Source organism: Lactuca serriola, chromosome 9 (assembly GCF_051521515.1).
Source record: "Lactuca serriola cultivar US96UC23 chromosome 9, Lser_US96UC23_V15, whole genome shotgun sequence".
Taxonomy (NCBI): Eukaryota; Viridiplantae; Streptophyta; class Magnoliopsida; order Asterales; family Asteraceae; genus Lactuca; species Lactuca serriola.
The window spans coordinates 40,564,871-40,587,195 of record NC_136416.1 but is presented as its reverse complement, the minus strand read 5'-3'; the positions used below and the strand labels follow the sequence as shown (position 1 = coordinate 40,587,195).

Below are 22,325 nucleotides of genomic sequence, written 5' to 3'. Positions count from 1 at the left end.
TCATATACTAAATTGATACAATATATTGATTATTTTGAATTATATGATAATATATACATCTATTATAACTGCATAATCTCAAACGTTTAAATGACTTCTTTCCGCAAGTTACACATGAATAAAATTAAATATAATATGCGGTTTAATGTTATTTATAGGTGTTGTTATTGTTAATTAGTTTTCTAAAATTTATTTTCTTAATATTTTAATTTCTATCATTATAATTATTTAAAACATCAAACATGGTTTTTTGATTTTAAAGGTAACAATATAATCATTTATATAGAGTTATTTTTAACTGTTGTTATTGTAAGCTATTTTAAGCTATTTATTGGAAAACTTTTAACGGTTATAAAAAATATCTTTAGGAAATATTTTAGTTCAATTGAGATTACAATATAGTTTTTGCATTTATCACTTTTAACTATTTACAAAATATTCTTGGTTTTTTAAATGGAATTGAAATTTATATTTATGTTGACATTGTAATGTTATATTTAAATTAACAATTTATGTATTTTGTCCAAACTGTTCAAAATCTAATAAGTATAATATGTTAAAATTTAAAGACATAACTTTATAAGTAGAAATAAAGATATTATTTTAAAATTGAAATTTAGTATATTTAATATTACATTTTAGGTTTGATATTTATTTAACCTTATTAACCAACTTATAATCATTATTAGAAAGACACTACAATTAATCATTTTTAACTATTTACAAAATATTCTTTGGGTTGTTTAAGTTAAGCTAAAATTTTTATTTAAGTTGTCCATGTAATGTTATATTCAAATTAATAATTTAAATATTTTATATAAAATTTTCCAAAATTGTATCTTTAAAATGATAATGACTTACATCCAACAATATATTAAAACTAATAAATTAAGTATAATATGTTAAAAGTCAACAAACATAACTTTATAAGTAGAAATAAAGATATTATTTTAATATTCAAATTTAGTTTATATATGATTACACTTTAGATTTGATATTTATTTAACCTTATTAACCGATTTATAATTATTATTAGAAAAAAATTGAAAAGTCATGGGAGTTTCAAATGAATGTGGCGAAGAAAAGATGTATAAGAGTTACAAATGAATGTGATAAAAAAAAATGTTTCCTTTTATAATATAGCATGATTAATTAAAGATAAATCGAAAGTTGTATTGTCCCACTCCCGTATTATAAAAATCTTTATACTAATAAAAGAGTAGCTCTTTTGCCATGTGTCATCATATTAGACATTTTAATTAATGTGTTGCCATTTGTCAATCTATTAGTTTTTCATTTTAAATTTATTAGACCTCCTCATTAATGTAATTCTATTTTAAATCTTAAATTTTAAATTTTAAATTATTGTTTTCATTAATTCACAAATAAAAAATATGTAATATATATTAAAAATTATTTTTATATATTTATTTGAACCAATGATTATAATTTCACATAACTAATAAAAAATATCTCTTAAATTAATAATTTATTTAAAATAAATTATTAATAATTTTAAGTTTTTACTATAAAAATTTGATTAATTTTATAACCGTGGTTCCCACGGGTTATAAACTAGTGTAGTATAAATTATCACATGCAAGTAATATTTTTAGATTTTATTATTGGTTAATGAAATGCATAAACCAAATAGATAGTTAATTAAGTAATTACTTAATTAAAAACAAGAGGGTCGTGATGAAGCAAAGTATCCAATGGAAAAAGCGAGTGTTATTTATTCGATAAAAAAATGAAAATAAAATAACAAATAAAAGATAAATTAATTCAATTGTCTCTCTCAATCCCTTCACAGTTCACTGTCCGTTGGGAAAAATTCTCGAAAACGTAAACGCTTTCATTCTCACATTAAACACTACAACTCTTTCACCGTTGCTAACATGAGCAGAGTGTGCACTGCAGCACGCCATCACCACCACCACCGCCACCGCCTGTCATGAATCCTACAACCGACCAACCACCACAGGCACTACCGCTGCAGCCACCACGCTCATCCTTCAGCTGCGACCGTCACCCTGACGAAAACTTTACTGGTTTCTGTCCATCATGTCTCTGCGAGCGTCTCACTACTCTAGACCAATCGGCAAACGCCGCCGCAGCTTCTTCCTCTTCCCGCCGTAACTCCACCTCCTCATCCACCGCTGCTGCAGCAATTAAGTCCATTTTTAGAGGCCCGTCTTCCTCGGAAGCAAACAAAAACAAGACGACGGCAGCAGGAGCGCAGATATCGAGAAATTCGTTTTTCCCGGAGCTCCGACGCACGAAGTCTTTCTCCGCCTCGAAAAACGACGGACTAGGAATTTTGGCTTGTGTTTATGAGCCTCAACGGAAATCCTGCGACGTAAGGGGACGGAATACTCTGTCGTCACTCTTCTCCATCCATGACGACAACAAGCCCAGACTCTCGTATTCACAACAAAATCTTGGCAACAATGGAATCGTTCTCGAAACCAACAGAGAAGACGAAGAAGAAGAGCATGAAGAAGATCAAGTCCACAATGAAGATGAGGATGAGGTCAATGGCGACGAAATTAGGGTTACCGAAGAACTAGAGGTGAGAAGCATGAATGATTTGGTAAATAACATTGTCGAAGAACCGGATGCAATCGAAGAAAAAGAGGAGGTTACGGTAGATGTGTTGAAGCCAATGAAGGATCACATAGATCTCGATTCACAATCAAAAAAGCATTCATTGTCAAATTTGTGGTCAGCGGCGTCGGTTTTGAGCAAAAAATGGCATAAATGGAGGAGGAAGCAGAAGAAGAGTGCCGCCGGAGTTAATGGCGTCAATCTATCGTCTGCATTACCAGCGAAGAAGCCGATTTCGCGTCAATACCGTGAAACTCAATCAGAAATCGCCGATTACGGATTCGGCCGGAGATCGTGCGACACAGACCCGAGGTTTTCGCTGGATGCGGGTCGAATCTCGTTTGACGACCCGAGGTACTCTTTCGACGAACCTAGGGCTTCATGGGACGGATACTTAATCGGTAGAACCTTCCCACGACTACCTCCCATGGTGGAAGACGTTCCCGTTGTCCACGTGCCACGTTGTGATACACAAATCCCCGTCGAACACCCTCCAATGGCGGACGATAACATCCCCGGCGGGTCAATCCAAACCCGAGAATATTACTTAGATTCTTCCTCCAAAAGAAGAAAGAGCCTCGACCGGTCAAACTCCATTCGCAAAATGGCCGCCGCCGTCGTTGCAGAGCTGGACGAACCAAAATTAACTCCGGTGGTTTCAAACGCCAAAGTCTCACCTACCACCATCGATTACAACCCTGCAACTATCCCAAAGTTCGAGCCTCCAAGAGTTTCAAACTCAAATTCATTGCGCGACGACTTTTCTGAAACATTTGAACTACGGATTCCAATTGGTGAAGAGAAGAAAGAGACAAAGAAACCACGGAGGTGGCGGTGGAAGTTATGGGGGTTCATCCACCGGCGGAATAAAGACGACGATGAAGATAGGTGCAGTACTGTTAGTGGGGTAGGAAGATCTTACTCAGAATCATGGCAAGATCCAAGGAGAGAAGTCAATAGTAATAATAATATTAATGAAGTCAATAATGGCGGAATTAACAGGACAGATTTCAGAAGCCATAGCAGTGTAAGCTGGAGAAGCTCTTCAATGAGGAAATCAAACTTTAACATGATTGGAAATGAACAAGGGTTTGGAATTGGAATCGGGAATGGAAACGGGAATGGTGGTCTGGAACGGAATCGGAGTGCGAGGTATTCACCGAATCACATTGAGAACGGGCTTTTACGATTCTATTTGGCACCGTTGAGCGGAAGTCGGAGGGGCGGAATCGGAATCGCGACAGGGAAGAGTAGACCGAGTAGTGGATCGCATTCGATTGCGAGGAGTATGCTTGGGCTCTACTGAAACCCAAAAAAAATTAAAAAAAAAACTTGTCTTTTGTTGTATTTCATTGTGTAATAATAAACACATGGTTTATGTTAATGTATCTTAAAATTGGATGGTTAATTGGTTCTCTATATATCATGCTTTCAATGAATAACATTCACTAAATAAGACATACAACCAATGATTACCTGTATAAACGTCTAATTGTTTTTTCTCCTTGAGGTAGCCTATCGCTCAAAGATTACAAAATTTGTATTAAATATTTTTTGTTATAATAATAAATAGCTTAATTGTGTGTTTTATTTGAGTATATGTATGTAAGACACATGTCAAATTTAAGTTTATATTCAATGTATGTATTGGATGGATTTCAAATATAAAATATGAGTTCAATAAATAAGGAATGTAGGACACCAATGCAAAATGGAGATTGTAAAGTATTCCACATATAAATGAACAAACAATCATTTAAATATTATTTAAAGTAGTACTTTTTTTATTATATTTTGAAACCTACATCCGAAAACAAAATTTGAAAGCAAATTCTAAATCCGTTTTATATGTGAACAAAGACAAAACTCATGCTCCATCTCACTTGACTGTAATTATTTACTATTTTAGTATACCACCGTTAATGTGGCCTAATAAAGATTATTTGACATTTAAAGTTTAAACAGTTTATTTATAATGAAATTAATTTTAGATTTGAATACATGAAACGTTAGAGTTAAACTCTGTAAGTTCAGTCTACTGAAAATTGGATAGTAAAATTTCGATAAAGAAGAAGCATTTTGTATTTGTTTTTTGAAATGTAGGTGTGTGTAAAAACTAAAAAGCTCAATGATCAAAAAATACTAGTGATCCTGATCAGATTAAAGTCAAAAAGTGGGAATGAAACCCAACAAAAGAAAAAGAAAAAGAAAAAGGTAAAGTTAAAGAAAGAGAGGCTCAAAACCCTATGCCCTGTCAAGCTTTGTCTTTGTAATTGGTACTCCATTTTTGTCTTATGATTGAAGAATGCAATTGTTTTTTTTTTTTTCATGAACACTATTTTTAACCCTTTTGTTTTTCAAAAATGGAATATTTAAATTCAAAATTATAGGTGTGGTTTTATAAACGGATAAGAGATAAAAGCCAATAAGACTTTAATTAATATAATGGTTAAATGTATGAATTAAGAGCAAATTTTTATTTATCTATTATTGTTATATTAGTAGTAAAAACAAAATAATATTAAATTATAACACCATAAAATTCAATTAGAAAAGCAATAGTATTACATAAACCATGTTTGGGGATTTCTCAAATCTATGTAGAGCTGACAATGAATCGATCTGAGTTGGGTTCGGGTTCAACCAATTTATTAATTGGGTTGAATAATTCAACCTAAACCAACATTTTTATTTAAATGAGTGGATATTTCCAATTCCAACCCAACCCAATATTTCAGATGAATTGATTGTTATCGGGTTGATCTGTTTATGTAATTTCCAACCCAACCTATTAATTAAATGGGTTAAACCTAGATTAACTTATTTAAAATAAAGAAATAAATAAAATAACTAAAGATTACACAACTTAAATTAGTTCCAATTTTAAATAACCTTTCAAAATATAATAAAAACACAATCCTAATTCACAAAATTCAAAGAAATTGTTCAAATAACATTAAAAATATTTAATTTCGAAGTGATTTGGAAGAGTGACTAGTGTTGTCCGCGCAAAGAAAAAAAATATAAGAATTGGGATTGCATTTTTTTTGAAAAAAATAACAACACAACATTGTATTTTATAAACCAATACTTATATTAATACATGGTAATATTTAAATAATTATTAAATTAAATATATATTAAAGTTAAATGGGTTGGTGGGTTGAAAATGTGTTGACCACTTTTATCCAACCCAACCTATTTAATTAAATGGGTTGACCCATTTAACCTAAATTGGTTGAAAATCTTAATCTAACCTGTTAATTTTGGATTGGGTTCAAATTGAGTTGGTGAGTTGGGTCGTTTTTGCTACCTTTAAATCTATGGTCTCCCCAATGAACCTTGTTCCAACTTCCAACGACTCCCATATCTCTTTGTAGAACTTCTACACTTCCTAGACTACCACAAACATCAGGATTATGCAACCTTCAACCAATTCTCATTATCCCTAACAACCATGAAGTCCAAGAACCTAATTTCTATTTAGGGATCTACCATGATTATATCGACGCCAAAGAATTGTATCTTTATAATGGAAAATGTGGATAAGGTCCCAAAGCTTCCATCCCTTTTAATGTTTTAAGATTTAAATGTACAAATAGTATAAAAGGACATATCGACATAATCAAGAGACAAATATGTTGAGTGTTGATAGTCAAAGGTATCTCACATGGAAAATAGTGAAGCTCAATAATATAAAGACCCAACCAGGGTGATAATGTTTTAGTGTCGTCCATTGTTTAAATATAGTTTTATGTATCTCTATTTATATCTAAAATTCACCCTCAAGATCAATAATAAATATCTCTAGTTTGCCCAATGAGGTAGCAAGATTACTTTATTAGTGTGATTTTGTATTGTTTAATTTTAATATGATTATTGTTTGAATGTCTAACAATTGATACCATATTTATTGCGGAAGACGAGAATGTTAAGATCAAAAAGTTTGATGGCCATGATTTTGGGTTTTAGAAGATACTACATGAACCCATATCTAAAAATAAACAGGAATTGATAAAGTTTGAGAATTGAATCTTTTTGGATCAACATGATCTCGGTGTGATCAAGTTGTTATTTGCGAAGAATGTCGTGTACCATCTCGTCAATGAGCAACATTTAAACTAATCAATACATTGTTCAATATGTACAAAAAAAAACCCATCATAAGCTTTTAAAGTGTAAACAATACTTGATATACGCATTGACAAACCAGAAATGGTTTAGTGCTATATCGTCTTGAAGTTTTGGTAAAAATCATTAGGGAGAATATTTGATGTGTATATTTTTCATAGGTGGCAATCGTGTCGTGTCGTGTCGAAACACTAAACGGGTTGAAAATGCTTAACCCTAACCCGACCCGTTTAATAAACTTGTCGTCATGTCGTGTCAACCCGTTTATTTTCGTGTCGAGTTCGTGTCGGGTTATACCGTGAAATATGTTGTGCCATGTGAGGTTAAAATATTGAGCATGTTGAAAGAGTAGAAGTTGGGTAGACGGAAAAGAAAAACTAATAGTTTTGAGGCGGAATAAATGAAGTCACAACAAGTACATATGACAAAAATGAAAGAGTAGGAGCTGAGAGGCGGAAGACAAGGTCATGAGGATGAGATAGTGGTCAAATGAACTGTGCAGTTTGGGAGAGAACGAAAAAACTGAAAATAAAGTCTTGATTTAGACGGCTAATTTTCTTTCAACGTTACAAAACGACTCAATTCAAATGTTTTATTCTACTTATTATTTTGGTTTTGTATCTATCTAGTTTATTTAAATAATTCAAAAAACTTGCATATAAATAAACGAATCATTTTCGTATTGAAATTCTCAACCCTAACCTTACCCGTTTAATTTTCGTGTCGTTTCAACCCGTTTATTTAAAAGAGTTGAAATGTCTTACCCAAACCGTCGAGTTCGTGTCAGGTTTCGTGTCGCGTCAATTTTTGTCACCTCTAATATTTTTGAAGAGAAATCATATTCTAGAAAAGTAAAATGCTGTTTTTAACTTGATACTTTATAGTAATAGTAGAAATTGTATATGTTAGTAGTTAGTACCACTCCTTAAGTGCTTAAGCTCTGAGAGTCGCAGCCAACAAGTGGCTTAGGAACTCGTATGTTGGAGGGTTGGATCTGGGACCTTGAGACAAAACCTAACATGGCCCAATGGGCTTCAGTTCGATATCCGACATAACCAGTTTAGTTTCGGATTATCTTTATATATATATATATATATATATATATATATATATATATATATATATATATATATATATATATATATATATATATATATATATATATATATATATATATATTCCTATAAAAACAGGTTTCGGTTTAACCTATTAAAACCCATTTTTTTTCAAATATAAAATTTAACTCCAACCAAATTAATATTATTTGATTTTAAAATACACAATAAAAGGAACAAGCTTAGAAGTATATTATCATAAGTCTAGAAACTAAACACGTCTTCTTGAAAGCGAAGTTTTTCTAATATGAATCCAGTAACCCTTTAAAGTCACCTCATATAATTCGGTTGTTGGAGGTGTTATCTCTTGTTTAACTTATTATATATGTATATACTTCTTGATGGAGGGTGACAGTGACCTTTCAAACGAAACATAATTTTGTGTACTTTCAACATTGTCAATGTAATTCTTCAAACAAAAGCATATTTGCATTGATTTGCGGCGAGTCGACACATTTGTTCTGATAACTGGCAGTCTGGCACAATGAGAAAAAACGGATCCCAGAAGCAAACGTATAATCTTGGACAATTAGTAAACAACAGACCATGGTGGCTACAATCAGAAATTACAATCCTTTTTCTCTCCACCTAGCAAAAATATCATAATTGTTAAATTCCTTAACGGTAAAGAAGACTAAAAAATTTGATGAATATATTTTCCTAATTCGCTACTTGAGGCTGAAGTTCATTAATATTTAGTAACGTTCCTATAGTTTTATAAAGTTGGTAATTCACATCTCTGTCTCATCTAGATGATCTTGTCATCCCCTTCTACAAATGATCAACAATTAGATAACTAGGCTGACCATATTTGGTGTTAGAAATTGGGTAGAGTTTATATTGGAGATTTGGATAACCCTTGGAATGTGTAAACATTTTTCGAACTGATATTTCTATCATATGTCAAGGTTACAAGAAACTCGTCTTAGGATAATCCCAATCGGAAACTTACGAATCTATGCACAGAAAACATAAGCCAAATTGCTAGAATATTCTTTGTTCGTATGAAAAAAAACGAGAGCTAAAAGGTGATCTTTCTCTTCAAGAGGAGAGTCGTTTATATAGAAAACGAGATGTAGGGTTTTCTTTTAGAGTTGACCGTCATGGGGTCCTTTGAAAACAAGTCAAGGGAAGCCGAAATTAATGAGGAAATCAAGGGTTTTCAAAACTGACGATCTGATTCAGCGGGACCCTAGCCACGGGCTCTGCCCCTTGGACCCCGCTAGGGGAGCTGCCCCTAGACCCTGTCAAAGGGGTGCTGCCCTTTGGAAACCCCGGACCCAGGGGTGCTATCCCCGGACTCCCGACTTGTAGTCGATCCGGCTTCTAATTCGATTTTATACATGTGTGTACTCCGCACAACTCCAAGTATATATTAGAGTACAAATTACGAAGCTCTTTAGCTCACATGTAAGTTTCAGTTACACAAAATGACCTGGTGACACTAAAATCACCAACATTTGGTTGTATAATTTTGTAATAGTTTCTGAAAAATATCAGTTTTATAAAAAAATTACCGTTCAGCAAATTGTGGTTGAAGTTGGGATATATAAAATATCGATGTTATAAAAAAGTTGCCGTTCAACAAATTGTGGTTCAAGTTGGGATATATTTAGCATTACGGCAATTTTGACATCAATGTTCCTATGCCGCTATATTTATAGTAGGACTGGAGGCAGCGTTACGCATAAAAACCAAAGATAACTTTCGAAAATAGTTTAGAAATTTTATTTCATAACCGAAACCATATTAAAAAACATTGTATTACTTCACATTTCATATTGGAATAATTTTTTGATCACTACAAAAGTTTGATTGAGAACCAAAACATTTTTCTGGTAATAAACACCCAAAACTAAAATTGTTGTTTAAAATGTTGTATAAAGTTTAATTAATCACTAGAGTAAATTCCAATCCGATCCCGGGATCGTAAATTCCAAATTAGATTCGAGGATTGTAACTAATCAACATTTAATTTAAGTATTTTTTTTCTGAACGACAAGCTGGCATTAAAACACAAAATAAACTAGCCAGGGCTAGGAGGTACAAAACAAGAAAAAAAAACATTCTAAATAAAAGAAACAAACAAAGCTAACAAAAGAACAACCAAGTTATAGCCTACAGTAACATTCTAAAATCGGATCACAACTCCATTCACTCCATCTTAGCACCTGCCCTTTTCTATTTCTTGCATTGATCCAAAGAAGCGATAACGATTGTACCTCATAAACCAGCGCCATGTGTGATTTTGGATTTTGGTTTGAAGAATGGGCTATAGAGTTCCTGTATCTCCAAATCACCCAAAGAAAAACCAACATTATACCCTCATGGATATTTTCCAGCATATGGTGACCCCCGAGCCTTGCTTTACATTCTAACAAATCGCGTAACGAGTTTAGAGGATAGTCCAACAGCCGCCACCATGTACATACTTGTTTCCATACGTCATTTGATATTGGGCAATCCACGAACACATGTTCCACTGTTTCTGGAGCTCCATTGCAAATTATGCACAAGTTTGATGAACTAATACCAAATTTAAATAGGTTGGCCATGGATGGAAGTTTTTCCGTGACAGATTCGCCAAGCAAGAATATTCAATTTTCCTGGTATTAGAGAGTTCCAAGACCAGCTACTCTCGCTTAGAGGAAGGATTACATTGTCAATATGATTCCTGAGAGATGAAACTGAATATGCCCCAAAAGCCTCAAGAGACCAAACCCATTTGATTGGACCATTGGTATTGGTTGACAGCTTAAAATGTTCTATAAAAGACACTTTTTCCTTTGCTAACAATTTAGGGATATTAGCAATTTTTTCCCAACATCCATTCCTTCTCTTTGCTATTGAGGGTCTATCAAATCCGCCAGACCAGCTATTTCTTTTCCCTGTACAAATTTCCTGGCCATATGGCGAGAGAAAATTCCGAAGGCTGGCATCAAGTTCAAAGAAGAAAAAGATATGGAAAGGAATATGAAATCAACGGGAAAGCTGTCACTTTCTACTTCTAGGATTTCCCAATGGATTGGGACGAAGCAGCGTTATGGCGAACCTTTAGCAGATATGGGGCGGTTGTTGATGTGTACATTGCCAAGAAGCTGAATAGGCTAAAGAAGAGGTTTGGCTTTGCTCGGTTCTTGCGAGTCCAAGATGTGGCAGCATTTGAAAAACATTTAAATGGGATCTGCATTGGAGCACAAAAGATCAGTGTTAACATAGCAAGGTTTGATAGACAAGAAGCAAGAAATAAGCCGCTAACCCCCCCCCCCCCCCACTAGACCAGTAAATTCACATGTAGCTGCACAGAAAAGGTATAAATCCTTCGCTGATGCTGTAAGAGGTGCAGAACCTGGACATACAGAGGTAGTCGAAGGAAAGGAGATAAATGAAAGAGCAGAAGAGGGAAAGAAATCGAAAGAAAGAGTGATCAAACTACTATCAACAACGGAGTCAAGAGATTACATGCAGAACACTCTGGTGGGGGAAGTAGAAAGTTTCCAAGCACTCATGAACGTGAAAGCCTTTCAAGAGGTCGAAGGCTGCCCAAAGATCTTCATGCGATACCTTGGGGGATTAAAAATGTTACTTGAATTTACCGATGTAAAAGAGAAAGAGGATTTCCTTATTAACGGAGAAGAGATCTGGAAGCCATGGTTCAAAAAATTAGATCCTTGGTCAATAGGATGCAATTTTAATGATCGGATTGCATCACTAATTATACATAGGGTTCCTCAACATGCTTGGTGTGAAGAAGCTTTTAGTATCATCGCTAGCACTTGGGGAAAGGTAGTTATTCCAGAAGAATGCATCACTGATTCTCCTAATCTTGCTTTTGGGAGGGTTGGAATAATCACATCTCATCCTGGCCTCATCAATACTGCAATTACAATAATGGTGGATGGTAGGCCATTCGTGATCAATATCATGGAGGATTTGTTTGAATCACTTAAACTCAGCCCTGTCCTAGCAACAAACGACTATTACCCTAATACGACATGGTGGAACGAAGCTGATTCATGCGATAATATAAGTAGTAATGGTGAAAGTGCAATGCAATCGGATGATGATGAAGCTACGCCGGTAACATCTCCGGTGAGTACTGACCGGAGACATGATCTGAAAAATTGTCGGGAAGACGAAGAGACCCACGTTAGTAATTCATTCACTGTTCCTGAGAAAGTGGCACACATTCTCAATGCTGATGACCGTTCGAGAGAACATGAAGCGACAAAGTCGTTATTCCTATGGAGTACGTATCCAGGGACTTCTTCACCTTTGGGCCAAAATAGTTGTTGGGCTAGAAACTCATCAATAAAACAGATTTCTCGATCCAGGCCCACAAAATCGCTGGATCTTAATCATGTTCCTTCTCAATCTACTTCACCCCTCCAGTCTAAAATTTCTGGCGATGACTCTAGATCGCTCTCAGCCGCCCAGAGAAAAAATCCTCTCCTTTCTCCTTCTTCACGGAACTCTTTTTCTAACCCCTGTGAGGATGGTCCAAACGAGGTGAGGCAAGCTCAAACTCAATCAGGGGATTCGAACTCCACTACCTTGGAGATAGTCAAGACAATTGAGGTGGGGGAAAAACTGGGTTTCCAGGTTAGAAATAGTGCTGAGCAACTTAGGAAAATGATCAAGGCACGTGGAGTAACAATTGTGGATCAATGAATATCTTCTCAAACAATATACGTGGAATCGGGTGTGAAGTAAAAAGGGGTTGGCTAAAAGGTGCTAGACAAAAAAAACCATTCCTTCTTTGTAGGGCTGCAAGAAACAAAATCAATGGAAGTTAAAGGGTGTCTAGATAAACAAATTTGGGGATCATCTAATTTCCAATGTGAAGTAGTTGACCCAGTGGGATTGTCAGGAGGAATTGCTTCTCTTTGGGACCCCACTTTATTCAGAGCTGCAGATGCTATAAAAGGTGCTGGTTTCCTTGCTATTAAGGGGTTGTGGTTAACGTTAAAGAAGAAATGTGGTTTTATTAATATTTATGCCTCACAGGAGCCTAATGAAAAGAAGATCCTATGGAATAGACTTCATGATCTTATTACATCTAATCCTCAATGTATGTGGTTTGTGTTTGGCGACTTTAATGCAGTCCGTTTTCCTGAGGAGAGGCTTGGGTCAATATTTTGCCCAAATGGAGCATATTTCTTCAATAAATTCATATATTCTGCTGGCCTATTGGAAATTAAGATGGGCGGTCGTCGTTTCACGTATATGAGTTCAAAGGGCGATAAACATAGCAAGTTAGACAGATTTTTGGTTTCCAAAAATGTTACTGATACATGGTCACACCTGAATGTTACCACATTGCCTCGAATTCATTCAGATCATTGTGCTATCGTTCTATCTTCAAATGAAGTAGATTTTGGACCGCATCCTTTCAGGTTCTTTAACTCATGGCTGAAAGAGCCTGGTTTTGAAGAGGTACTTAAGGTTGGATGGTCTATTCGTGAAAAATCAGGAAGCTGTTTACAGTTATCTCCACTTTCTCTTGTCGCTGGAAAACTAAAAAACTTGAAGGAACACATTAAAAAATCGAGGAAAGTACTCATAGAGAAAAACAAAAAAGAAATTGAGGAGCTCACCAACAAAATAAACTCCATTGATTTACAGGTGGAGGAGGGTAATGTAAATGATGAGTTAATAAAGTGCCGCCAGGATGCATATAAAAAAATTATGGAATTTGAAGCAAGACGCATTGAGGATTTAAAACAAAAATCAAGAACGAGGTGGGCACTAGAAGGAGACGAGAACAACAAATTTTTTCATGGGCTGATCAATAAACACCAAAGATCACAGAGGATAAATGGTCTAAAAGATAATGGGTTTTGGATTAGTGATCCTGATCAAATTAAACAAGTGGCGGTCAAGCACTTCTCTGAAAGATTCAGTGAGCCAATTCGATCAAGACCTAAGTTTAATAGCCCTAAATTCAGGAAATTACCTCCTAACACGGCTATGCTTCTGGAGGAACCATTCACTTTAGAAGAGATCAAGTCGGCTATATGGTCTTGTGGTTCGGATCGGGCACCTAGTCCAGATGGATTCTCTTTTGCAATGTTAAAGAGGCACTGGGATACGATTGGAAGCGATTTCTATTTTGCTTTAAAGCATTTTGAAGCTACCAGATGTATTGAGAAAGGATGCAATTCATCTTTTATCTCACTTGTCCCCAAGATACAAGACTCAATTACTATAAGTGATTTTCGCCCTATTAGTTTAATCGGCTACTTATACAAAACAATCTCCAAGGTGCTGGCTGAAAGGTTAAAGAAGGTGGTGCATCTGGTTGTTAGTCCTGTACAAACAGCTTTTATCAAAAAGCGTTTTATTCTTGATGGCCCTTTGATATTAAATGAAGTGATAGCGTGGTTGAGGAAAAGTAAGAAGAAAGCTTTTGTTTTTAAAGTCGACTTTGAGAAGGCATTCGACAGTTTAAGCTGGAAATATCTAGACTCAATCTTACAGCAGATGGATTTCGGGGCTAAATGGAGGGCATGGATTCATGGGTGCCTATCGTCAACAAGGGTATCTATTCTCATCAATGGGGCTGCGATGTCTGAATTTGGAATGGAGCGTGGGATCAGACAAGGTGACCTGCTATCTCCATTCCTATATATCATAGGTGTTGTAGGATTACATATTGCTATGGAGATGGCAAAAGAACAAGGAATTTTTGAAGGTATCCAGCTTCCTCAGCAAGGTCCGACCATTTCACATCTCCAGTATGTTGATGATACCATTCTCATGGGATTGTGGTCATTTGAAAATGCGAAGAATCTGATTAGAATTCTAAGATGTTTTGAACTATCATTGGGCCTCAAGGTGAATATGTCTAAGAGTAAACTCTTCGGATTTGGTGCCCAAAATTGCGAACTGGAGTTGGTGGCACGGAACCTCAATTGCTCGATCGGTTCCCTGTCGTTCATATATCTAGGATTGCCAGTTGGGGCTTCTATGGCAAGAGCAGTACACTGGAATCCTATCATAGAAAAATTCCAAACAAGATTATCAAAATGGAAGGCATCTACTTTGTCGTTCGGGGGGCGTTTAACGCTATGCAAAGCAGTATTGAGCAGCCTGAGTTCCTTTTATTTCTCACTATATAAAGCTCCCGTCAAGGTTATAAAAACCCTTGAAAAGATTAGAATGCGGTTCTTTTGGGGGGGGGGGTGATTTGGAATCAAGAAAGATGTCATGGATTGCTTGGGAAAAGGTTCTTGCAGCCAAAGAAAGAGGTGGGCTTGGAATAGGCTCTCTAAAGGCACAAAATATAGCTTTATTAGGCAAATGGTGGTGGAGATTCAAAAACTATCCTGATAACATTTAATTTAAGTACTATTAACAAAGAAATACATTAATCAACCTTTTTGATGTCATTATATTTAATAAGGCAGTATAAACAAAAATTTATTTTAAACATTTGCATAGTTTATAAATTAAATGTGCCACAATAAAAAAAATATTGTTTGACAAAATTTGTCACCAAAACTATCTATTTTTGACAAAATTTTCTCTGTATGTCGTTATAACATATCGTAGCACACATTATAGTGGTCACAATAAAAAAATTATTTGACAAAAAATATCGGTTAACTGACACTGTAGCACAACAAACAATTGTCTCTGGCCCGACTTCGTCACTAAAGTATTTTTTTGCACAATAGGTCGCTGAACTCTTAATCTATGTATTAATTTCATAATTTTCATTAAGAAATCAGTTAGTCTCGTTAAGTTCATTGACATGGCGGGCCATGTAGGATGCCATTATATAACATCTTGTTTTGAAAAGTTCTTATTTCGGGATTATGAACAATAAATGGATCAAGTGAAGGTTGTGAGCTTCAAGAATTAGGGTTTAGATCCCATTGGATGTGGACAATATTGGTTGTGTAATCCAAGCTTTTGGTTTGTGTTTTGGAGTCGGAGGGGTAAAATAGGGAAAGAGATGGTTCAGACTTCTTTCATGAATTAATAATTTTAGTTTGGTAGGTTTTAAGTCAAATATAATTAGATCAGATTGTGGGGCTCGTCAACGCCTTTCCATGCATATATAGAACGCCAAAATCGGAGTTGAAACGAGGAAGTTGTGGCAGTTTGAAATTGAGTTGGATTTTGAAGTGTGGTAGTACGTTGGGCGTATTGGCTTCTAGGACGCGTTTTTAATGAGTTACTATGGGTGTACCTTATGTTACGTAGGGCGTAACTGAGCTGGTCAAAAACCGTAATTTCATGGTGTTGAGCCCTATTTAAGGACTCTAACCCCTTGGGGGTCCTCCTTATCATCAACCTCCATCCTCTTAAGCCTACAACTCGAAACCCTAGCCCCATTTGTGAGAGTTTAAGGTCCTAGTGTAGTTTTATGTGTTCTTGTGAAGAAGGAATCCATTGGAGAAGCCTTGGTGAACTTGAAGATTGATGATCCAGAACTTTCATCACCTTTGCAAGCTCCAGGAGGTATAGAGCTTGAAACTTTATGATTCCCTTACTTAGACCTTGTTTAGCTTAAGGAGTTGTACATTTTGGTCCCATGGTTTGGTTCTTTTGAGTAAAAGCTACTTCAGAGCTTAGGGTTGGCATTTCTTGTTGTTTCTGAGGTTCTATGTGACCCATAATTTAGGTTTAAAACTATAGACAGTCAGTTCACCGTGAACCTCTTTGTAATTTAACCTATTGAGCTTAAATGCATATTTTGAAAAATATATTTTGTCATTACAACTATTATAAGATACCGGATGGTATCTTACTTCCATTTGTGGAAAATATCAAATAAATCACAAAGCACAAACTGCAACCCTAGTTAATACGTCTGAAAAACTGAAAATTCGTATTAAGCAGTTGTGAGCGAAACAAACATTCTAATCTCTTAGTACATGTTCCTCCGTTTCCAAAAATATAAAGAACGTCCAAAACGGAGTTCGTAAGCAAAAGATATGACCGTTATAAGAAAACAATCCAATAAAACACCGAGTTTCCTTAAACTACTAAAACAATATCTTTTTGTTGAGGCACATGCATACCTCAGATGGAAATTTCGAGAGCAGTTTTGGACTCATTCTATGGTCTAATATTTAATTCCACGCTAGTAAAATTTTTAGCAAACATATTTGCAAAAGTTGAAAAATCGGACATTTCGGGTCAATTAGACACGAAACTTTAAATGCGGTATCCCGGAGTTTTACAACTCGAAAAATTAATCCGTTCGGGTTTTTAGAATCCTTGAACTCTACTCTAACATACAACACTTTCGAAAAAAAATATTAGACTTTGGGATCTTGGCACGCATGTTGAGTATTTGAGATATTGAAACTTAGTTGGCATGTTTGGTTATTTAGGGAAGCCTTTTTTAGGGTTAATCATTTTATGATTCCCTACGGTGCGTTTACAGTAGAGGTTCTTTATCGAGCTCTTCTAAGACATTGGTTTTATATTTATGGTATATATTTTATGTTCCCTATAAATAATCATTATGTTAGATTTTGATAAAAAGCTTTTTCCAGATTAGGGTTTTCTTTGTACGTTCATATCAAAATCAATATACACAAAACCTTTATCAGATTACTTTCATATTATGGTGATTGATTCTTGATTGTTCTTGATATTCTGCATTTGTCATCTCGGATTAATTCTAACAAGTGGTATTGTAACATCCCAAAAATCATGACCACAAATTTCATTTTTAATATAGTATTTATAAAACCATTTGTCTGAAAACAAGATAATGTCAAACCATATCTAAAACCAATGTATCAATAGTCAATCATGTTATCATAAAACAATATCAGAGTGTAATCCCATGGATCTCATGTGCGGAAAACATAGTGTGATGCGCTGCGATCGAGCCGACTCCTTTCCTTTGAAAACGAAGTACCTGAAACCAAAACTGAAAACCGTAAGCACGAAGTGTAACACCCGGATTCCCAGGTATTATTTTTATTCTTTTATTTTTGGGTGATGTGAGGAGACTCGGCGAGTTGGAGTCTAAACTCGCCGAGTAGGATCGCGGTTTTGCATGTGGGTTTGCGTCTGGACTCGGCGAGTCCAAAAGTGGACTCGGCGAGTCCACGCTGTTTAATGAAACCCTAATTTCTAGGGTTTGAGACCTATTTAAAGGGGCTTATGGCCGTCATTTGCGGCCACCAACCCCAGAGAGAAACCCTAAAGAGATCTTGAGCATTTTGGGAGAGAGAGGAGGCCATTGTTAACCTTTGAAGCATTGTTTGGCAAGGCAAAGGAGGTTCTAGCTAAGAGGAGGCAAGGGAGGTGGACATCCTTCGAATTTGGAGCTTAGAGCATCACTTTGGAGGTAATATTTTGGCTCCCTTTATGTTGTTATGATGAACATGGGGGTTTAGGGTTTTGTTGACCCCTTTGTTGGTTAGATTTGATGTCCATTTCGTCCCTATTTGTGATGAGGCTTGAAATGGGATCCATAGAGGTCCAGAGAAGCTTTATTCCTTAAGCTTTATGAGGATTCATGGGAGTTTTGACCAAGGGTTATGAGATATGGGGCTAAAACATCATATAGGAGCAAATAGATGTTGTTTGAGCATCAAGGTTTGGACTTTACGTGATTATCATGCTTGGGGAGGCCAGATCTATGATTGTATGGAACAGATCTGACCTCAGAAGTGGGTTTGAGTTTATGCATGGAATGAACTCGCCGAGTCTGAAGAACAGACTCGGCGAGTAGTATGAAGTTTGCCCGTAACCACTCAGTGAGTGGTCTTGTCGAGTTGAGGGAATGACTTAGTGAGTCAGGGTGAGTCGGGGGAACTGACTCAAGCCGGAACTCGCCGAGTTGTTCTTGAGAGTCGACGAGTTGAGTCGTGGTGGCCCCGCGATTCATGCCAGGTGGAACTTGTCGAGTTAGAGAGGTACTCGGCGTGTCAAGAGAGGATCCAAGAGAGTTAGAGAGGTACTCGGCGTGTCGTCGAGTCGCCCTAGTGCACTCGCCGAGTCCGGTCAAAGTTGACCGTTGACCTTGTTGACTTTTAGGGATGAGTGCAGTTGTATTTATGAGTGTATTACTTTGTGTGATTAGGCGGAGGCTAGATCACATTTATTCCGGGACATATATTTACCGAGACATCGAGGTGAGTCTTCTCACTATACTTACCTAGAGTGGTATATTGTGTAGACCAGAGGGTCTTATGTGTTATGTATGAGATTATGTGCTATGTGTTATGTGTATGTTGTTATAGATCGGACCGAAGGGTCCAACGATACAGACCGGGCCAGAGGGCCCAACGAGCTATGACCGGACTAGAGGGTCCAACGAGCTACGGGACTGGAGGGTCCCGCTGAGACATATCGACCGGAGGGTCATATTATAGCCTTGAGTGGCGTATGTGTTGTATGCGGTATATTTGGGGAACTCACTAAGCATTTATGCTTACAGTTGTTGTGTGATGTGTTTCAGGTACCAGTGATGAGCGCAGGAAGGCGCCGGCATGATCCGTACACACTTGAGGAGTTTATGTTTTGGATTATGGGGAGATGTCTTTGTGATAAATACTTTTGAAACAATATGTTGATGTTATTTTGTGAAAAATTATTATTTTGAAAATGAAAAATTTGTTTTGAAAATTTATGTTGTTACAAGTTGGTATCAGAGCCTTGGTTTGAGGGATTCGGATGCATCTTCGGGCGTATCTGAACTCAAACTGAGGAATTGAGGAGAATTTTTATAATAAAATAATTTTTTTGAAAAGAGTAACAAAGTTTTGAGACAAACAGAGCAGAGCCGTGTATACGATCAGCCAGCGCCCAAACGACGAATTCCCCAAAAGTACCCTTACTCTATGTGTTATGAGATATGTTATATTATGCATGCTAGAGTAGGTTAAGTATACATATTAGGACTAAAGTGGCCTGATTTGTGATGCCTTAGCCTAGGAGTTTTCTGCTGCTGAGATGCTTTGAGGGCGAGTGATAGCAGTTAGGAGCTCATGAGAATAGAGTACTTGTAATCCAAGATCCAAGGAGGAGGACTTGAAGTGAATGCTGGTGCGGTGTGGTCAGTAGTATTGGGCCCGTACTACTGAAGACACCGGATCAGTGGGCATTTCAAGTAAGAATCTTTTGGACGACGGAGGACAAGTAGGGTTGCATCATCGAGTATGAGCATGCTCGATCGAATCTCTGGTAATTTTTTTTTGTATTTCAGAGACATCATGGTTGGGACTCGACACACACCTGAGACCAGTGGTGTCAGCGACGAGGAGATCCGTCGGATGATTCATGAGGAGGTGGCTGCTGCCATCCGGGCTGAGATTCCTGAGATGTTTGGAGACATCAAGACCACATTGATCTAAACTTTTGATGAGCGGTACGCAGCGTTGACTGAGGCTGCTGCAGCTGCAGCTACTGCTGCTGCCAGACCTCAGGGAGGTGACTCGTTGTTGTTCCGGGAGTTCAGCAACACGAAGCCACCAGAGTTCGACTGGACGCAGGACCCGATTGCCGCTATGAGGTGGATCTTTGACATCGAGGGATGTTTCTATACGTGCTCTTGTCCAGAGCACTTGAGGGTTCGGTTCGCCTTGAACTAGCTCCGCCTGGGAGCGAAGGATTGGTGGAAGTTCGTGACGGCGAACTTTACTTTGGCTGAGATTTCTGAGGTGACCTGGGAGAGGTTCACCGCTATGTTCCAAGAGGAGTATGTTCCCCCAGTAGAGAGGGAACAGTTGATCCAGGAGTTCTTGACCCTCAAGCAGGGTACTGATTCAGTGACAGTCATCACCAGGAAGTTCCATGAGAGGGCGATGTTTTGCCCTGAGCAGGTGTCGACTGAGCAGGCTCGTATGAGCCGTTATCTGGGTGTTCTGAGGAGAGATATTCGGGAGTTCGTGGCGAACTCGACTTACCGGACATTTGCTGAGCTCCAGGAAAATGCCCGGAAGAGGGAGATCGAGCTGGAGACTCAGGCCAGGGAGGAAGCCGAGTCTCAGAGGATGGATCGGCGGCCAACCCAGTCTCAGCCGGCAGCCAAGCGGGCTAGACCCACTGATTTGAGATCTGGGGGCGCGAAGGGCCGCACTATTGGGAATTGCCGTAAGAGCCATGAGGGGTCGTACAGGGCTGGGGCATGTTACAAGTGTGGGAAGGAGGGGCATATCGCGAGGGAATGCCCCAAGGGATTCTCGGTTTGCTTTCATTGCAACCAGATCGGCCATCGGAAGGCCGAGTGCCCGCAGCTTCTTCAGGGATCTACGCCTGCTGCTAGGGTTATCGAGGCTCGGCCGGTGAAGGCCGAGGCCCCGAGGGCTCGTGGGAGAGCGTTTCAGTTGACCGCGGAGGAGGTCCGCGCAGCGCGCGATGTTGTGGCTGGTATGTGTTTTCTTTTCATCTTTTATTTGATTTGAGATTTTATGCTTATATGATCATATGCGTAGGTACTTTTCTTGTGAATTCTGTGCCTGCATTGGTGTTATTTGACTCGGGTGCGAGTCGGTCGTTTGTTTCCATAGCATTTAGTCAGCATATTAGTACCCGTCGAGAGGCATTGGATCGGCCTCTGCGAGTTTCCATAGCCGATGAGCGAGCTGTGTATGCTTCGGATGTGATTCGAGGATGTGTCCTTGAGATCTTCGGTGTGGAGTTTCTGATAGATCTGGTCCCGATCGCGATGGGGGACGTGTGTGTGATAGTGGGTATGGATTGGCCGAGCCGTTATAGAGCTGTGATAGACTGCAAGCGTCAATTGGTGTCGATTCGAGACCCTAGTGGGGGAGTTCTTACGGTGTACGGCGAGGGTACGCGTTCGGCGCCAGCATTTTGTTCGGCCGCCAGAGCGAGACAGAGTCTACAGCAGGGCTGTAGGGGTTTTGTGGCATATGTGATGGATGTGAGGGCTGATATTCAGAGACCGAAGTCAGTTGATGAGGTCCCGATAGTGCGTGAGTTTCCGGATGTGTTTCCAGAGGACTTGCCGGGTGTGCCTCCGGAGAGGCAGGTAGAGTTCGGTATTGAGTTGGTTCCAGGAGTTGCGCCTATCGCTAAGGCGCCGTATTGCCTTGCGCCTCCGGAGATGCAGGAGTTGTCCTCGCAGCTTCAAGAACTGCTGGAGAAGGGGTTTATCAGGCTAAGCAGTTCGCCTTGGGGAGCGCCTATCCTTTTTGTCAAGAAGAAGGATGGCTCGCTCCGGATGTGCATCGATTATCATGAGCTGAATAAGCTAACAGTCAAGAACCGTTACCCGTTGCCAAGGATCGATGATTTGTTTGATCAGCTGCAGGGAGCATCTTGGTTCTCCAAGATCGATTTGAGGTCTGGGTATCATCAGGTGAGGGTGCGGCAGGAGGACGTACAGAAGACAGCCTTCCAGACTCGTTATGGGCATTACGAATTCGTGGTGATGCCTTTCGGATTCACCAACGCACCAACGGTGTTCATGGATCTCATGAACAGGGTGTGCAGACCAATGTTGGATCGCTCGGTGATCATGTTCATCAACGA

The 22,325-nt window shown here is 38.0% G+C and overlaps 1 protein-coding gene across 1 annotated transcript; it reads left to right on the top strand.

Annotated features, from left to right (window-relative positions):
- Positions 1-1,777: 1,777 nt before the first annotated feature.
- LOC145072861 (protein OCTOPUS-like) lies at positions 1,778-4,015 on the top strand. The gene has a single exon (XM_079019340.1). The coding sequence runs from the start codon at positions 1,955-1,957 to the stop codon at positions 3,911-3,913; it is 1,959 nt and encodes a 652-aa protein (XP_078875466.1). The 5' UTR covers positions 1,778-1,954; the 3' UTR covers positions 3,914-4,015.
- The last annotated feature ends 18,310 nt before the right edge of the window (positions 4,016-22,325 follow it).